The sequence below is a fragment of the Coturnix japonica genome, chromosome 11 (assembly GCF_054131305.1).
Source record: "Coturnix japonica strain WE chromosome 11, WE-NBRP24, whole genome shotgun sequence".
Taxonomy (NCBI): Eukaryota; Metazoa; Chordata; class Aves; order Galliformes; family Phasianidae; genus Coturnix; species Coturnix japonica.
In genome coordinates this window covers 11,623,257-11,640,534 of record NC_140673.1, presented here as the reverse complement: position 1 = coordinate 11,640,534, position 17,278 = coordinate 11,623,257, and the positions used below count along the sequence as shown (strand labels likewise).

Genomic DNA, 17,278 nt, shown 5'->3' with positions numbered 1-17,278 from the left:
GTCAGGGCTCACCTAGCAACCGGGACGGGGCGGCGGAAGCGGAAGTGTGTCGGCCCGGCAGCGGGCGGCTCGCAGCTCCCGAGCGGGGCCCGGCGCCGCGGGTACCGGCACGGCCGGGCCGCCTCGTGCTGTCCGGGCCCGCCGCCATGCCCAGCCCCCGCAGCAGCCGTGAGCGCCGCAGCGCCCGGCCCGAGTTCGCGTCCCTGCTGAGCCAGCGCGGCCCCGCCGCCCCGGACAGCCCGTCCCGCCGCCGCGAGTCGGCCGGCCCCGCGCCCCCGGCGCTGCCCGACGAGGACTGCATGCGGCTCAACCCGTCCTTCGTGGGCATCGCGCTCAGCTCGCTGCTCGCCGTCGACCTGTGGGCCTCCAAGCGCCTGGGAGTGTGCGCCGGGGAGGCCTCGGCGTGGGGCAGCGCCCGGCCGCTGCTGAAGGTGGTGGAGGTGTCGGGGCACGGCATCCCCTGGCTGCTGGGCACCTTGTACGGGCTGTGCCAGAGCGACAGCTCGGCCGCCAGGGAGGTGCTGCTCAACCTGCTCTTCGGTGAGGCCGGGAAGGGGCTGCCCGGGCGGGAGGACGGGTCCGAGGGAAGGGGACAACGGACAGAACCGGAGGGAGCTCGGCCCTCCCGGCTCCCGACGGCTGTTGTGGCTGCCAAGAGCTGCGGCATCTCAGCAGTTGCTCAAGCACACAGCGGTGCCCGCAGGCTCGCTGCAGGCAGTACCTGCTTGTACTGATCTGTATCGGCCAGTGTGGAAATCAGGTTCAAAGCACGCCCTGTAATTATGCTGCTATAATGTTTTTCCCCTGGCATCCCGCTGGGTAGATGCAGATTGGACATTTTTTGCTTGCCTAGAAACTGTAGCAGCTCCAAAACAACAGAGCTGTCCTGAACCCCAGACCTTACCCTGTGAGACACCAAGGTATCTCATGCAGATAGTTTGTATCAAAATGTTTAGTGGGGAATGTAAGCTTTGGCGCATCTAGTTCACTTAGCAGAGTGTGCTCACATCTCAGTGGCCTCCAACCACTGCTGTGCTCAGAGCAGCGCTGCCCTGGCACCAGGGTCACCCTGTGGAGAAGGAGCCCTGACATCCAGAGCAATAAAAAGAAAGGATTGAAATGAGCTCAGTTGTTTAAGAAAAAACGAACAAACAACAGCAAAAAAACCTCTCGTAAAACAAGTCGAACAAACATTCGTTCTTAAATGATTAACCAAAGAGAATGAACTGAAGTAGCCAAAGGACTTTGTGCCCAGCAACAAGGGTTACAACAAGCAGATATCAATCTCTGACAAGGCTTCCTAGAAAGAAGCAGCCGCAGCTGCCAGCACTGAAAGCTGGCTCAATGGGAGAGGGAAAACACCGCCAGCTGCCCTTGCCAGACAGCGGTTGACTCCTCACAGGCACTTCTGACTCCTACCACAACAGCCTGCATCACTCTGAGAGAAAGCTGGTACTAAGCCATCTTTTTCTTAGCTCTTAAAAGCCAAAGCCTGGTTACCTTTTACACACTGGTGCCCCCAGCAGCAGGGAGAAGCCAGGTGAGCTGTGAGCCCTCAGACTGCTGAGGAGTTACTGGACCCTCCTTGCACTGAGCCACAGCTGAGTACCTGAAGCAGGTTGATCATTTACCTGGGTCAGTGCACTTTGTGCAAAGTGATGCTGACTCAGCATGGGCTGGCAGGGACTATTAACCTGTTGGGTGCCTTCAAATTAGGGAAGGATTTGAGCCCTGAGTCACAGATTGGATTTCACACAGGAAGAAAAGCCCATCTGCTGACAGATGTGCTCACGCACAAGTCCAGGCCCTGGATGAGTGCTGTGTTCTCCTTGCCTGGGCAGTGCAGCCATGGGACATTCCACCTTCTCTTAGCAGCTTTGGTAGCTAAGCATTTTCATAGATAATGGCTTTGCATTGTTTCTCGTCTCTCATGGGTCCAATTTTGCTCACTTGCTGTTACTGTCTCCTAGCGCTGGTGCTGGATCTCGTGCTGGTGGCAGTGGTGAAAGGGATCGTCAAACGGCCACGGCCTACACACAACAAGATGGACATGTTCGTCACCGTCTCAGTGGACAAGTATTCCTTCCCATCGGGCCACGCCACCAGAGCTGCCCTGGTCTGCCGCTTTGTTCTGCACCACCTGGTGCTCGCCGTCCCACTGCGGGTCCTCGTGGTGCTCTGGGTTCTCATCGTTGGCATTTCAAGGGTGATGCTGGGCAGGCACAATGTGACGGACGTGCTGTTTGGTTTGTTCCTGGGCTACGTGCTGTACAGCGTGGTGGAGTACTGCTGGCTCTCCCCACTGAATGCACCTGCCCTCTTTGCACTCTGGAGCCATTGATGGCTGCACCCCTCCCAAGGGAGGAGGCATATACCCTGTTCTCTAAGCACACATGGAGAGGGGGTGCTGCGACTCATCTATGTCCAGCCAACACTTAACACTAGCGGTGCTGCAGGCTCCCAGGCTTGCAGTTAGACACTGGGTGCTGTCTTGCCCTGCTGATGGGCTGTCAGGCAGAACGTGTGCTGGCCAAGTAGCTGCACTGACTACTCCAGTGACAGACCGGTCCCTGCAGAGCCTGGGAAGAGGTCAGCACATCCATCCGGCAGCTCACTGCTGATACTGTGAATCAGCATGCCCTTGCTGGGCACCTGCTGTATTAGCCTATGGTGTATGTGGTAGCTGGGGCTTTGCAAAGGTTTCTCTGCAATTGCCCGCATATCTGTGTGCTATAAATACACTGATCATATTGCTGTTGTGAGTGCACTTTCTGCAGTCTCCTCCATAATACCCACCTGGGGGGGAGGGTCTCTCCGAAATCCATTCTCATGTTTATAAAGAGCTCTGCCTTCTAAGAACCGTGTCTCTTCCCTTTTTCATGTGATTCAAACACTGCCTGGAGACCAGATCTTAAACCAACAAGGTCACAGGCATCTGGCTGCCAGTACAGCGAGGAAGGGATGGGGTGGCCGAGGGTTTGGTCCACCTGTTCCCTCTCCAAGAGGCAGGGAAGCAGCTCCCATTAGCAGCCTGCTTCTAAAACCACTATACAGAGCCTTACAGCTCTTTTTTTCCCCTTCCAGAAGCCTTTCCATTGCGCAGGGGTGACAGCAACATGCCCCACGGCAGCCATGTAGGATGCAACAAGTGCAGCAGGATCTGTGGCATCGGTCACGGACTGAGCAAGTCAGGGCCAGAGTCCAGGGCCTGGGGACTTTTGGCCCCTCTTCACACTGCCAAGGGGCAGTGCAATAATGGCAAGCTGTGCAGCTGTTTCGCAGCACGGCTGGAAACAAGCGCGTCTTAGTGTAATCGGGGCTGGGCTGATCCCAGAGGAGGCAAAAGTCCAAGAGAGTGATTGATTCTGCAGCCCCAGACACCCCAGCGTCGTTCCCTCTCAGGGTGTCCCTTCGCAGGGCTCCGTGGCTGAGCGCTGGCTCCGCTCCTGGCGCAAGCCGCTGACGGAACAGCGAAGCGCCATAGCGAGCTGTGTGCTGGCTTCCTGCTCCACGGCCCCGGGGGAGGAGTGACCGGCGGGGGGAGGCTGCTCGCTGCCATACGCCATAAAGCCAGGCTGCGCTGATCGCGGCAAAGCGTCGGAGGGCGGCATGGCGAGGAGGGTGGCCATCATCGGTGGGGGCAGCAGCGGGCTGTGCGCCATCAAAGCCTGCCTGGATGAAGGGCTGGAACCTGTCTGCTTCGAGAGAAGCGGGGACATCGGGGGGCTATGGAGGTTTGAGGTAAGCCGTGCCGGCTGCAGGCTGTGTGTTGTAACTATCGCCAGGGGGATCAAAGTGACCGTGGTGGGATCGTCGAGCAAGGGCTGAACACACATATGGCCCCCAACCCAGAGGGTCCCAGGGACAGCAGAACTCCCCCGGCCCTATTGCAAGGCAGTGACCTGCTATGGGACAGGCCATCGGGATGCTCAGCTGTGCCCCATACCTGCAGGAGAAGCCCGAGGAGGGTCGCGCCAGCATCTACCGCTCCGTCATCATCAACACTTCCAAGGAGATGATGTGCTTCAGCGACTTCCCCATCCCCGACGACTTCCCCAACTACATGCACCACTCCAAGATCATGGAGTACTTCCGCATGTACGCCCAGCGCTTTGACCTGCTCCGCCACATCCGCTTCAGGGTGAGCACTGGGGGCTGGGGGCAGCACGGGGACAGGACCAACCACAGGGACACTGACATCTGCTCCCCTCAAACAGACCAGTGTGCGTCGTGTGTCCAAGTGCCCTGACTTTGCCACCACGGGCCGCTGGGAGGTGGAGACCGAGAGCGAGGGCAAGCAGCAGTCAGCCATCTTCGACGCCGTGTTGGTGTGCACCGGGCACCACACTGACGCACACCTCCCGCTGCACGCCTTCCCTGGTACGCTGCCGTGTGTCCTTGCCTTGCAAGAGAGCCCAGGAAGCTCTGATGTTGCTGTCCCCCATTCTCCTTCCTGCTTTTCTTCCCAGTCCCGTGCATTTTTGCTGTTCAGCCCCTGATGGGTCTGGCAGAGCCATGGTGGGCTCCTCAGAGATCTTGCTTCATTCTTTGGAGGTGGCCCTGCAGCCCAGCTTTCCTCCTTCCTCCCCACAGGCATTGAGAAGTTCAAGGGCCGCTACCTCCACAGCCGTGACTACAAGGAACCCCGGGAGTTCATGGACAAGAGGGTCGCTGTCATTGGGATTGGGAATTCAGGGTCAGACCTGGCTGTGGAGATCAGCCAGACAGCCAAGCAGGTGAGCAGCAGTGGGAGGGGGGTCACCAGAGGTAGGGCATCCTAAGGACAGTTCTATGCCAAGGTATCTCCTCTGGGCTGTCCCTGGTGTCCCAGTGACCATCACAACAACAAGGAAACAACTTTTGTCCTCACCCAGGTCTTCCTCAGCACCCGCCGAGGTGCGTGGATCATGAACCGCGTAGGACAGCAGGGCTACCCCATTGACACCATCTTCACCACTCGCATGAAGACATTCTTGCAGCATCTGATGACCCCCTCCATGGCAAGCGACTACGCAGAGAAGCAGCTGAACATGAGATTCGACCACGCAAACTACGGCCTGAAGCCAAACCACAGGTGCCAGCAAACGCATCTTTCGGACAATGTCCATTTCTGGGGCTGAGCATCCTCAGAGCAGGATGCTGCGGAGACATCTCAGTGCCCTGATGGCTCCTTCTGTCCTTCAGGGTCCTCGACCAGCACCCAACTGTCAATGACGACCTGCCCAACCGCATCATTTCGGGCAGGGTGCGGGTGAAGCCAAACATCAAGCAGTTCACAGAGACATCTGCCATCTTTGAGGATGGCACTAAGGAAGACATCGATGCTGTAGTCTTTGCCACAGGGTACAGCTTCTCCTTCCCCTTCCTTGAGGGCTATGTGAAGGTGGTGGAGAACCAGGTGTCTCTCTACAAATATGTGTTCCCTGTTGACTTGGAGAAGCCGTCGCTGGCTTTCATTGGCTACATCCAGCCTCTGGGAGCCATCATGCCTATCTCAGAGATGCAGTGTCGTTGGGCAACCCGTGTCTTTAAGGGTAAGTGAGACAAACTGTCCCCTGAGACTGCAGCTCTAGAACTGGGACAGATGGTGTCCAGCCATCTGCCTCCTGTGCCTTTGGTACTGCAGCCCCCTCACACAGGGCTCTTCCCCCCAAGGGCTGAACAAACTGCCGCCCAGGCATGACATGGAGGCTGACATCAAGCACAAGAGAGAGGAGATGGCCAAGCGGTAAGGCCCCATCAGGACCCAATTGGGATGAGGCAGCAGCCTGTGAGGGCTGCTGGTGGGCTCTCATGGCCAGGTCCCACCAGAAAGCAGGGTCCAGCCCGCTGTCCCTGCCCACAGGTACGTGGCCAGCCGGCGGCACACCATCCAGGTGGATTACATCCCCTACATGGATGAGCTCGCCTGCCAGCTGGGCGTCAAGCCCAACCTGCCGCTGCTTTTCCTCACTGACCCCAAGCTGGCGCTGGAGGTGCTGCTGGGGCCCTGCACACCCTACCAGTACCGCCTGCATGGCCCCGGTGCATGGCAGGGTGCCCGGGAGGCCATCCTGACTCAGCAGCAGCGCATTGTTCAGCCCCTGCAGACACGGCATGTGGAGAAGCACACCTCCACCATGCCGCTCCTCTTCAAGCTGGCTGGGGCCCTGGCAGTCTTCGCTGTCATCTTTACCTACCTGTAGGCTGCTGCACTCTGCTTGGTGGGGTTGGTAATGCTAGAGAGGCTACACAACCCCATGGCACTCACGTCCCTCACATCAAGGGAACTCTCTGCTTGTTGGCACGGCCCCACACAAGGAGTGCGATGAACCAGATCCTCCCAGGTGGGGCAGACCCAAAAAACACCCTGCAGCGACCCTGGGATGAAGGAAAAACCCTTCCCATGTGTACGGGAAAGCCCCACCCTGCTCAAGTATTGCTGCTGGCCGAGCAGAGGCCATTCTGTCACCTGTAATTCCAACGTGCCTCCACTGATTACACTCACATGGTTTCTACATTGCAAAGGTATAGCAGAGTTCCTAACCAGATTAAAGTGTTTTCAACAGAACCAGGTGCCCGTCCTGTTACTCACGTTCCCCTGTGCGCTGATAATACACATGGGCTGGGGTCTACATGAATGCACACACATGCATACATCCACAGCAAAGCAGTCTTGCCTGAGGCACACACAGCTGGAACAGATCCTGGGGATCACACCAGTACAGATCAGCGCCATCCTTGTAACCCACACGCAGCCCCCCAAAGGACAGCAAATGGGGACATGCGCTGGGGACCTGGAGTGGTGCCGGCTGTTCCAGGCTGCCATGCACCAAGGCTGGCACTCCTGCCTGGAGCATGCCTTCTGTCTTGTTTTGCACATAATGACTTGCTAAAATTTGGAGCATGGCCATATCTCAGCCCCCACACCCAGGAAGTTCCTGGGGCAGGCTTCAGCATCATTACTTGCTTACAGACAATAATGAGCCCTTTGCAGAGGGCGGGCGGGAGGTGTGGCATGGCAGTGCAGGAACTTGTAGATCATGTCTAGATGAAACATCTCGTGATGGTCCAGTTGACCTCAGCCATCCACACCAAGAAACACGGGGACATCCAGCACGGCTGAGCGGCAACAAACACATCCCTCCTGTGCCACCCATCAGACTCACTGACCTTCTGTGTGCCCAACGGCACAGCCTCCCCTGCCACCACCGCTGTCACTACTGCCAGACATGGCTGCCCAGAGAGTAGCCATCATCGGTGCTGGTGCCTCCGGCTTGTGCGCCCTGAAATGCTGCCTGGATGAAGGGCTGACCCCCACCTGCTTTGAGAGGAGCGGGGACATCGGGGGGCTGTGGCGGTTCGAGGTAAGCACCATGCTGTACCGAGTTGCCCTAGGCAGCAGCGCAGACAGGATCGCTTACTGTCAGCTAATGAAGCACCGCTGGGACTTCCCCTTGGTGCAGAATGGGATGCTGGTAGTGCAGGATTGGTCCTGCCTAAGGAACCACTGCTGGGGCCAGCTTTCAGCCCAGGGCTTGTTTTCCTGCCTCAGGGTGAATGTTTCCTATCCTTCCCTTCCCAGCCTGTCCTGCTCCCACCTATCCTTCCCACTGGTCCCACCTGCTCCCCCCCCTCCAGCTGCCCCACTGCTGCTGGCATTACTTTCCTATCCTTCCCAGCCCCTTCTTTCTCTCAAAGTCCTGGCTGCTCCTCATCCTTTACCTCTCCTACCTCCCACACACAGGCACAGGCCGCTGCCTTTGTTCTCCTTGCCAAGGGAAAGCCCCAGAGCTTGTTTCTGCACTCGTCAAGTGATGCCAGTCTCTTCTTCCCCAGAAGAGCCAACCTGGCATGCTCCGCTGCCCTGCCCAGCCTTTGCCATGAGCATGACAACCTGGGAAATGCAGGGGTTGGCATGGGGTTTGGGGCTGCTTGGCTAACATGACACTGGTTTTGCCCAATGGTAGAGCAGAGCCAATGCATGAGAGCCAGAGGCTGAGCTGCTGGGGCAGATACCAGGATCTGGGCTGTCTCAGTCCTGTGGGACTGATAGGATAGTCATAACATAGGTGGGTTTGGGGCTGCCATACATTCCCCTGGCCAGCACTGAGCCATGCCCCATACCTGCAGGAGAAGCCCAAGGAGGGCCGCGCCAGCATCTACCGCTCCGTCATCATCAACACTTCCAAGGAGATGATGTGCTTCAGCGACTTCCCCATCCCCGACGACTTCCCCAACTACATGCACCACTCCAAGATCATGGAGTACTTCCGCATGTACGCCCAGCGCTTTGACCTGCTCCGCCACATCCGCTTCAGGGTGAGCACTGGGGGCCGGGGGCAGCACGGGGACAGGACCAACCACAGGGACACTGACATCTGCTCCCCTCACCCAGACCAGTGTGCGTCGCGTGTCCAAGAGCCCTGACTTTGCCACCACGGGCCGCTGGGAGGTGGAGACCGAGAGCGAGGGCAAGCAGCAGTCAGCCATCTTCGACACCGTGTTGGTGTGCACCGGGCACCACACTGACGCACACCTCCCGCTGCACGCCTTCCCTGGTACGCTGCCATGTGCCCCTGCCCCAGGGATGCTTTCCTCTTCCCCAAGACTCTTCACAGCTCTATCCCCTCTGGCTGAGCCTTGACCCCCGCCTGTGGTTGCTCCCCTCACGTCAAAAACCCCAAAGCCAAGCAGGATGCTGAGGGTGGCACCGACCATCTCCCAGGTTGGAGATGCCACCACCTCCCTGGGTACCATCCCTGGGCTGTTCCCACTGGGCTCAGCCTGCTCCCAGAGCCCACACCTAGCTCAAGGAAATGACAGCCACCCCCACCCAGCACGGCCCTGCTCTCTCCTGCAGGACTGGACAAGTTTGAAGGCTGGTACCTGCACAGCCGGGACTACAAGAGCCCACAGGCCTTTGCGGAGAAGCGGGTCATCGTGGTCGGCACCGGGAACTCAGGCATCGACATCGCAGTGGAGCTGAGCCACACAGCCAAGCAGGTGATGTCCCAAGACAACCAGGCTCAGCACGCCCCTGCTCCTTGCTCACAGCCTGTTTTTATTCCTGGACCACGCAGGTCTGTCTGAGTTTGTACCAGCATTGCACTTCACATTAAATGTCCCTTCTCACTTCTACCAGGTCTTCCTCAGCACCAAGCGTGGGACATGGGTGATGCACCGGGTGGCAGAAGGTGGGTACCCCTTTGACTTCTCTTACATCAATCGCTTCATCCAGCTCCTCCAAAGCCTGCTGCCCCTCTCCGTGAGCAACTTCATGCTGGAGAGGAAACTCAACATGCGCTTTGACCACGCTCTGTATGGTCTGAAGCCAAAACACCGGTGAGTGTTCGTGGCAGAGTTATGGGGGCCTGCCTGCACTCGGTCCTGCATGAGCTCTGTTTGTTCTCACCAGGGTCTTCAACCAGCACCTGACCATCAACGACGACCTGCCCAACCGTGTCATTTCGGGCAGGGTGCGGGTGAAGCCAAACATCAAGGAGTTCACGGAGACATCTGCCATCTTTGAGGATGGCACTAAGGAAAACATCGATGCTGTAGTCTTTGCCACAGGGTACAGCTTCTCCTTCCCCTTCCTTGAGGATTCTGTGAAGGTGGTGGAGAATCAGGTCCCCCTCTACAAGTTTATGTTCCCAGTTGACCTGGAGAAGCTGACGCTGGCTTTCATTGGCTACATCCAGCCTCTGGGAGCCATCATGCCCATCTCGGAGATGCAGAGCCGCTGGGCCACCCGTGTCTTTAAGGGTAAGCGAGGCGAGCCGGGAATGCACTTCTCTGGGTATGGCAAGGCCAAATTATTCAGCTGCTGGCATGTGCTCCTCCTTTTATCATCCTTCTATGAAGGGATATAAAACATCACTGCATTTTGCAACAAGTGTTGCACTTTATTTCATCACATACAGCTGGTAATGGATCTCCTCATTTGCAAACCATTTTCTCTCTTATTTCTTTGCCCATGCCTCTCTCTTGCCTCATTTGGTGGCCCAAAGGCTTTTCCTGTGGCACAGCGGCCACGCTGGGCGCAGAGGGGCACAACTGCTGATAGCACAGCTCTCTGCTTCTCCTTCTGTAGGTCTGCACAAGCTGCCCCCAACCAGCACCATGTTGGCTGACATCACACAAGCCAAGGAGAAAATAGCCAAGCGGTAAGAACCCTGCGGGGCACCAACCTGCCACCACCTCCTCGATGAGCACACACAGAGCCTGTCCCTGCCCACAGGTACGTGGCCAGCCGGCGGCACACCATCCAGGTGGATTACATCCCCTACATGGACGAGCTCGCCTGCCAGCTGGGCGTCAAGCCCAACCTGCCGCTGCTTTTCCTCACTGACCCCAAGCTGGCGCTGGAGGTGCTGCTGGGGCCCTGCACGCCCTACCAGTACCGCCTGCATGGCCCCGGTGCATGGCAGGGTGCGCGGGAGGCCATCCTGACTCAGCAGCAGCGCGTGGAGCACCCGCTGCGGGGCAGGGCCGGGCACGGCAGCTCTGTGCCGCCCTGCAGCTCGGTGCCACACAGCTTCAAGGTCCTCTTCAGCCTCGGACTCATCGTGGCCACGCTCATCTACGTCTCGCTGTCCCCATAGCCCCTAGTGAAGAGGGCTTTGGCCATCCCCTAACTCTGCCTTGGGTTTCGGTGTCGCTGGGAGGGGCACGGGGCACGTTTTCCTCATGAGAAAGGCAATAAAGCTCGTCCTTGTTCTCCATGAAGGCTCAGGCTCTGGGCTGCGCTCATTAACGCCCGCACTGCACAACGCAAACTACTCGCACCAGGCCGCGCTCCCACAGCAAAGATGGCCGCTGTCCCGGAAGCCACACCGCCCTCAAACAAAATGGCTGCCCGGTACCATAGAGAGCAGCGCGGGGGCGGGACAGAGCGCCCCGCAGAGGCTGGAGGTGGAGGCGGCCGCCATTTTGATCGGAGGCGGAGAGCGGGGCGGCGGCGGGCAGGTGGGGCTGCGAGCGGGGCTGCCATGGGGGGCTGCGCTGCCCCCGTGTGCTGTGGGGCCGGGGTGGGTGCTGGGTGTCACGGCGGGGCGGGGGGCCCGGAGCGGACAGGAGGCGGCAGGGGGTGGGGCTGTCAGGGCGGCGGTGCGGGGGGTGACGCTGTGGGCGGTGGTGCGGGTGTCGGTGCCGTTGGTACCGTAACGCCGTGCCCGGTGACACCGCTATGGCCGGCACTGTGCCGGGCGGTGCTGCAGCGGCCCTGCACATCTCATCGTTGCCGTGGGGTGAGCCGTGGGCTCGCTGCCCTCTGAGGGCTTAAGGAATACTCGAGTAATTGCCCCGTAATGGTTTAAAGCCAGGCTTTGGCTGGCGGCCTCACCCGGCCCTCCGCACATAGCTTGATGTTCTAAGCAAATCCGCAGCTGTCACAACGCACCCAGTGAATCAAGGCTGGCTCCCTGCAGAACACAGCCGGCTGCCCCAGCGATGGGCTCAGCCCATGTATCGCCCGGCGCTGGGCAGACACGCAGCCCTGGAGTCGGCTATGAGCGCAGCCTGCTCAGCAGCACAGCCTGCACACACCGTGTTGTTACTCCTTGCCCTGGCCGCACTCCAGCCTGGCCGATTCCACTCCTGCTACTTGCAGCACTGTTGCTGTGCCAGCCGTGAAGCCGTGCTGCTCTGCCCGCAGGCTCACCCACACTCGTTGGGAGCTGTTAACAGCTGCTACTTTCACTCTCCGGCTGTTTTCCTGCTGGCTGTAGCGTTGTGTTCTGTGCAGGCTGACTGTGGGGTTGTGAAAGAGGCTCTGTTAGTGCCGGGAGACAATCTGCCACTCAAGGGTGGCTTTATTTCTCTCATCAGCCCTTCTACTTGTGTAGGATGTGGTCTAACTCACTTTTGTTTTAGGGTATAACAATTACCGGCTTAACTATCACGATGGCTCATAAGGGTATGCCTATAATTAGTTCAGCCTGTCTCGCTTGTTAAATTCCCCTTCGGCTCCCAAACTTGGCATCGGGGAAGAACTTTGGGCCTTTTTTAGGATTGCTGTCACTCTGTGCTGGCGAAAGGCAGCGGGAAGCGGCTCCCTGCTCCCTGCTGGAGCCCACGGACATAGGCACGCTGCCTTCTTCCCCCTCTCATAGCGGCTGCTGAGCTGTCATGGGAAACACCACCAGCGAGCGAGTGTCCGGTGAGCGCCATGGCTCCAAGTCCCACCGCTCCGACGGCTCCGGCGCTGCCCATCCCACAAAGGAGCACCCACACAAGATCATGGTGGGCAGCACAGATGACCCCAGTGTTTTCAGCTCCCACGACTCCAAGGTAGGGGGCTGGCTGCTGCCTTTGTTGTCCTCAGTCGGGTGCTGGGTGGTGTCCCATAGGGGGCTATGCTGGGCTGAGGCTGCTTTCAAGGAGAGGATTTTTGGTTGGGAGCAGCCCTCTGTTTAATTCAAACTAAATACAGGCAGGGTGGCAGGGTGCCGGGGCACAGCTTTCATAGTAGGAACCACAAGCTGAGCTGCAACACAGGAGAAACATCTCCTGGGATGGATGGGTGGAGCTGCCTGCCCAGCCTGAGGTTACTATTGTCTGCAATGTGCAAATGGAGGTGGAGGGAAATGAAACGGCTCTGGTGTTCTCTGCTCAGATTCCAGGGGACAAGGAGTTTGTTTCATGGCAGCCCGACCTGGAGGAGTCAGTGAAGCCATCCCAGCAGGCTCGGCCCACTGTCATCCGCTGGGCTGATGGAGGCAAAGAGGTCTTCATCTCTGGATCCTTCAACAACTGGAGCACCAAGATCCCGCTCATCAAGAGGTAGCTATACCCCTTGGCTCACCCCGTGTTCTCCTCCATCCATCGCAGGGAGCGTTTTTCTCAGTGCCATTTGCTGTTCCCTTTGCCCAACCTGGCTTCTCACAGTTCATCATGCCCGAGCTCGAGGTGTGAGCACAAATATGCAGCCAGCATCCTGCCTGGGGGCTGCTGCAGTGGTAGGGAGAAACTGTGAAATGGGACAGGACAGGATGGGCCTCCTTGCTTTCCCAATTACATGCCACACAGCAGCCATCCTGGCAGCAGAGCCCTGCCCAGGTGTGCTGCAGCTCTCTGAAGCTTGGTGGCCCTTCTCCTTGCCTGCTTGTGTTGCTGCTAGAGGGAGTTGTTTGGTTGTCCCTCACCTGTCCTCCTTCCATAGCAGTGTCCTCGTTGTTCTGCAGTACACCTGTGTTTTCTGTGGAAACACTATGTAGGACTGGGCATAATCCCAGCAAATACCTGCCACGGGATTATCTCGACTGCAGACTTCACAGGCACTTCATGCTTTCATCCTGCAGTACCAGCACAGGTTTAGATTCGTTGTTCACTCGCCCTGTCCAGTGTGTCTTGCACTTGCCATCATGTCATCCCACACGATGTGTGGGGCAGGGCTGCAAGCTGAGCTCCTGTTTGCCTTGTGTCCTGATTGGAACAGATGATCTTAGTGTTTTTTTCCAACCCTAATGAGTCTACGATTTTATGGACCCTGAGGGATCTGAATCATCCTGGGGCTCTGGGCACTCGCACCTGCTCTGGCCATGCCTTGAGTGATGAGCAATCCTAGCCCAGCACATGGATGTTTGGGTCGCGGGGGCAGGCAGTGCATGACAAAGTGCTCTTCTCTGGGACAGCATCCAAAGCATCACTGCAGTAATGGTGTTGTACATCTGTTCTCTCTGCACAGCCACAACGACTTCGTTGCTATCCTGGACCTCCCAGAAGGAGAGCACCAGTACAAGTTTTTTGTGGATGGCCAGTGGGTCCACGACCCATCCGAGGTAACTCTCAAAGCTTTATCACTGCAAGTCTTGACCTCTTTGGGGCCCAAAACATGATGTAAACTCAGTAGAGGGGAAGTAGAAAGGGCAGAGGGGTAATGGCGTAAGAAAGGCAGCTCAGGCTGGGAGAAGCTGGGAAGCATGAGTACACTTCAACTGAGGGTGAACGTAGGAAGCCTCTTACCTTAGTTCTTTCCAGCCCGTGGTCACCAGCCAGATGGGGACGATTAACAATCTGATTCATGTCAAGAAGTCTGACTTTGAGGTGTTCGACGCTTTAAAAGTGGATTCCCTGGAGAGCTCCGAAACCTCAGGTCGGGGTGAGTTTTTGTGGCATTACAGCTTTGCATGTGCTATTTTCCACTTCCTACTCTGAGACTCACTGCTCTGGGGACAAACAGCTCCCCTTAGCAGGGGTGTGGGCCCACACACACAGAGATTAATGTTTGGCAGCATGTCCTGTCCCTGGCCTGAGCAGCTCCTAGCTGAGGCATTGTCTCCAAGGAGGCTGTGCTGGTGTAACCTGTTCTGTGCTAGCATGGTCCCAGAGCAGGGCTGGTGCCTGCCTGCGGCTGAGATGGCCATGTCAGACCAGTGAACACTGGGAACACATCTCTCCTTTCTGTCTGCTCAACTGTGAGTAAGTCATCTGATCTGGGGTAGAAGCCAGGTGAGAGCAGGATCCAGGCTATTTTCAGCAGCTGCTCTTGGTTTTCACACCGAGGCTATTTGTACTATTGCTAGCGCATCAGAAAGCTCTCTCCACTCGTGTTACAGCAGCGGGTTGAGTTACCACACAGATGCTGGCAGTGCTGGCTTGGTGAGTGGTGCTGGCAGGTAGTTCAGTCATGTTTCAGTCCAGGGTGCTCTGAGTGCAACCTGCCTTCCATGCTTTAAGTCCCGTCTCAGATAGAGCCTCAGCTCCAGGCCCTTGCCCAAGCCCAGAAAGAAGCCATCAAGCTTCATCTCCAAGGAGGTGGACCCTTCAGGGTGCTGGCTGTTCCAAAACGAGCAGGTCAGATGTGGATGGGAGATGCGATCTGTCCATCTTACAGTGACCACAAGCTCCTGAGGACCCTCACACAGGCTGAACAGCTTCTGTATCCTCTTTTGGAGCCTCTGTGTCAGGCAGTTGTGCAGATGTACTGCTTGCTGTGCCCCTGCGCCTGCTGCAACGGGTGCTGCTCTGGGGCTGGGTGCTGCTTGGAACAGGGAGGGGGACCCAGCAGTGCTGAGAGTTGTGTGCAGGGGTCCTGGGGTGGATTCCACAGGGTGCCTGTGTTGTGTCGGTGCATGTGCCACCTTACAGGCGTGCTTGGATACACCCACAGCTTGCCTGGCTGCTTGTTCTGCTGAGGAAAGTCTGATCTGTTGCTATATGATACGTGGCTAAGGGGAAACTGAGGTCTGAAGACCCCTCTGAAACAGAACAAGTCACCTTCTGTTCCCTAGATGCTGTGGTTTCTAAATATGATGAGCCTGTACTGCTGCCCCACTACAGGCTGATCCCAGCCTTCTCAGTATCAGTTGCAGACTGGGCTCATGAAACACTTCAATGCCTGAAAGACCCTGCTGGGTTCTTCTCAGCATCCTAGGAGCTGATCAGTGATTGAGCCACCTTATGCCTCTTCCTGTCTCTTTCCTTTAGACTTATCAAGTTCACCACCTGGACCTTACGGCCAAGAGATGTATGTGTACCGGCCTGAGGAACGCTTCAAATCCCCTCCCATCCTCCCGCCTCACCTCCTCCAGGTCATCCTCAACAAGGACACCAATATCTCGGTGGGTACCAGCACACAGCTGCATACAGAGAGCAACATAGAGGCCAGAAGGGGATTCCTGTCTGCAAGAAGCCTGCTCAGCCCTTAGCTGGTGCCTGGCCCTTGCTCTTTGTTGAGAAGAGCATTGATTTTTCTCAGTGACCACTCTGCCTTGTGCTGAGCCGAGCTCTGTTCATGTTCTGAACAGCCACCCAGCAGCTCAGATTGTCTGAGATGGCAGCTCCTTGCTTCTCATGCTGGGGGTCAGGGTTCTGCTGTTCTCCTCTGATACTTCTCTTGTCCTAGTGTGACCCGGCCCTGCTGCCCGAACCCAACCACGTCATGCTCAATCACCTCTACGCACTCTCCATCAAGGTAAGGGGAGGCCCCAGCGGCCATGGGCTGGGGGAAGGGGAGTGACTCCCAGAGCTCATAGAATGTGGACGGCCCTGGGGTGGTGATGGTGGCACAGAGGTCCAAGGACTCACCTGGGGATTGCTTGGCTGCCTGGTTAAACGTGGCATGCGCTGGGGTGTAGGTGGTGGTGATGTCCGTACAGCTCCCAGTTCCCTGTAGCTGCCTCCTCACAGCCTGGTGGAGCTGGGCAGCCCCGTGCTCTCCTGTCATAAGCCAACTCCATCCCTTGGCTCTTTGTCTTGGGTGGGTAGGTGGTTCTTGGTGGCTGGGCCAGCCCCCCCCAGGCCTATAGAGCGGCAGGGGCCTCTTCCTCCCAGCTGCCTGGGGGTGCCCTATGGCACTGAGCTCCCCACCCACTGCAGCTGATGCTTTGCCTCTCACAGGATGGCGTGATGGTGCTCAGTGCCACACACCGCTACAAGAAGAAGTACGTCACCACGCTGCTGTACAAACCTATCTGAGCCGGGGCCTCGCCCACCCCCCACGCAGGACACGAAATGCCACTTTGTCTGCACACGCTGGGCCACAGGACTGTGTGAGGACTGGCTGCTGGATCCAGCCTCTAACCTGGGGGGGGCTGCAACCCCCAGTGCTGAGCCCAGGCCTGCTGGGGCCGTCCTGCTGTCCCATTATACTGGTGTGGTTTGATTTAACCCTTGGTTTCCGCCCACCTGCAGCTCCCCTTGGCTTCAGTGAGTCTCTGGGGCTGCTTTGCTGCTCACGGAACAGCTTTTCCTCGCTCCTGACACAGAAAGGGCTTCACTGCTCCTCTGCTCTAGACTGTGATGGCCCTGAGGCTGTCCTGGCACCGTCCACAGCCAGGCCAGCAGCAAAGTGACCTTTTGCTGCCCTGGTAATGAGCCTCCAAGGCCATGTTGGTCCTTGGAAGCTTGGGGAGCCTCAGCCTGCCACCATCCCTCTGTCCCTCAGCCCTGGCTGCAGGGCTGTCCCGCTCCTTGTGCTCCCCAGCTCCAAGGGGAGCTCTTGGCCTCTACCACGTTCAGTGCTGAGCCAGGAGGAGGGCGGGCAGAGCTGGATGCGCCATGCTTACCTGCTGCCAGGACAGCAACATCAAGGACTGAACGCCTGCCCCATCACCACCATCGGGTGCTTCTGGCGGGCCTGGGGAGAGCGAAGCAAGGCAGATACCCCAGGACCCCAACTACATCATCTGCTGCTGTAGCAGTGCCATGTGACAGGGTTTTCTCTATTTATTACAGTATTTATTGTTCTCTGTGCTGCTGGCCTGGTGTTGGAGGGGTGTTTGGGAACAGTGAGACCATTATTGTGCCACGGTGCACCCCCTGGGACAGCCACCAGGACCCCGAGGTGGCTACA

The 17,278-nt window shown here is 57.8% G+C and overlaps 4 protein-coding genes across 10 annotated transcripts; all 4 read left to right on the top strand.

Annotated features, from left to right (window-relative positions):
- Positions 1-17: 17 nt before the first annotated feature.
- Positions 18-2,856, top strand: PLPP6 (phospholipid phosphatase 6). The gene is made up of 2 exons (XM_015869384.3): positions 18-540; positions 1,971-2,856. Exons 1-2 carry the CDS (start codon positions 147-149, stop codon positions 2,339-2,341), a joined length of 765 nt encoding a protein of 254 aa, XP_015724870.1. The 5' UTR covers positions 18-146; the 3' UTR covers positions 2,342-2,856.
- Positions 2,857-3,322: 466 nt separating this feature from the next.
- LOC107317106 (flavin-containing monooxygenase 5-like) lies at positions 3,323-6,550 on the top strand. The gene is made up of 8 exons (XM_015869373.2): positions 3,323-3,741; positions 3,953-4,141; positions 4,218-4,380; positions 4,594-4,736; positions 4,875-5,074; positions 5,185-5,534; positions 5,656-5,728; positions 5,846-6,550. Exons 1-8 carry the CDS (start codon positions 3,610-3,612, stop codon positions 6,183-6,185), a joined length of 1,590 nt encoding a protein of 529 aa, XP_015724859.2. The 5' UTR covers positions 3,323-3,609; the 3' UTR covers positions 6,186-6,550.
- Positions 6,551-7,062: 512 nt separating this feature from the next.
- On the top strand, positions 7,063-10,710 carry LOC107317115 (flavin-containing monooxygenase 5-like). 2 transcript variants are annotated; one of them, XM_015869387.3, is made up of 8 exons: positions 7,063-7,346; positions 8,113-8,301; positions 8,378-8,540; positions 8,843-8,985; positions 9,125-9,324; positions 9,398-9,747; positions 10,076-10,148; positions 10,223-10,710. In XM_015869387.3, exons 1-8 carry the CDS (start codon positions 7,212-7,214, stop codon positions 10,584-10,586), a joined length of 1,617 nt encoding a protein of 538 aa, XP_015724873.2. In that variant the 5' UTR covers positions 7,063-7,211; the 3' UTR covers positions 10,587-10,710. The 2 variants fall into 2 exon arrangements, with proteins under 2 accessions (XP_015724873.2, XP_085367314.1); XM_085511188.1 differs by having other exon boundaries at positions 10,049-10,148.
- A 185-nt stretch (positions 10,711-10,895) lies between these two features.
- On the top strand, positions 10,896-17,177 carry PRKAB2 (protein kinase AMP-activated non-catalytic subunit beta 2). Of its 6 annotated transcripts, none has more exons than XM_015869379.3 (8): positions 10,896-10,950; positions 12,096-12,273; positions 12,599-12,765; positions 13,670-13,763; positions 13,963-14,077; positions 15,412-15,545; positions 15,830-15,898; positions 16,324-17,177. In XM_015869379.3, exons 2-8 carry the CDS (start codon positions 12,112-12,114, stop codon positions 16,399-16,401), a joined length of 819 nt encoding a protein of 272 aa, XP_015724865.1. In that variant the 5' UTR covers positions 10,896-10,950; positions 12,096-12,111; the 3' UTR covers positions 16,402-17,177. The 6 variants fall into 6 exon arrangements, with proteins under 6 accessions (XP_015724865.1, XP_015724863.1, XP_015724864.1 ...); XM_015869377.3 differs by having other exon boundaries at positions 13,963-14,083; XM_015869378.3 differs by having other exon boundaries at positions 11,993-12,273; positions 13,963-14,083.
- Positions 17,178-17,278: the final 101 nt, after the last annotated feature.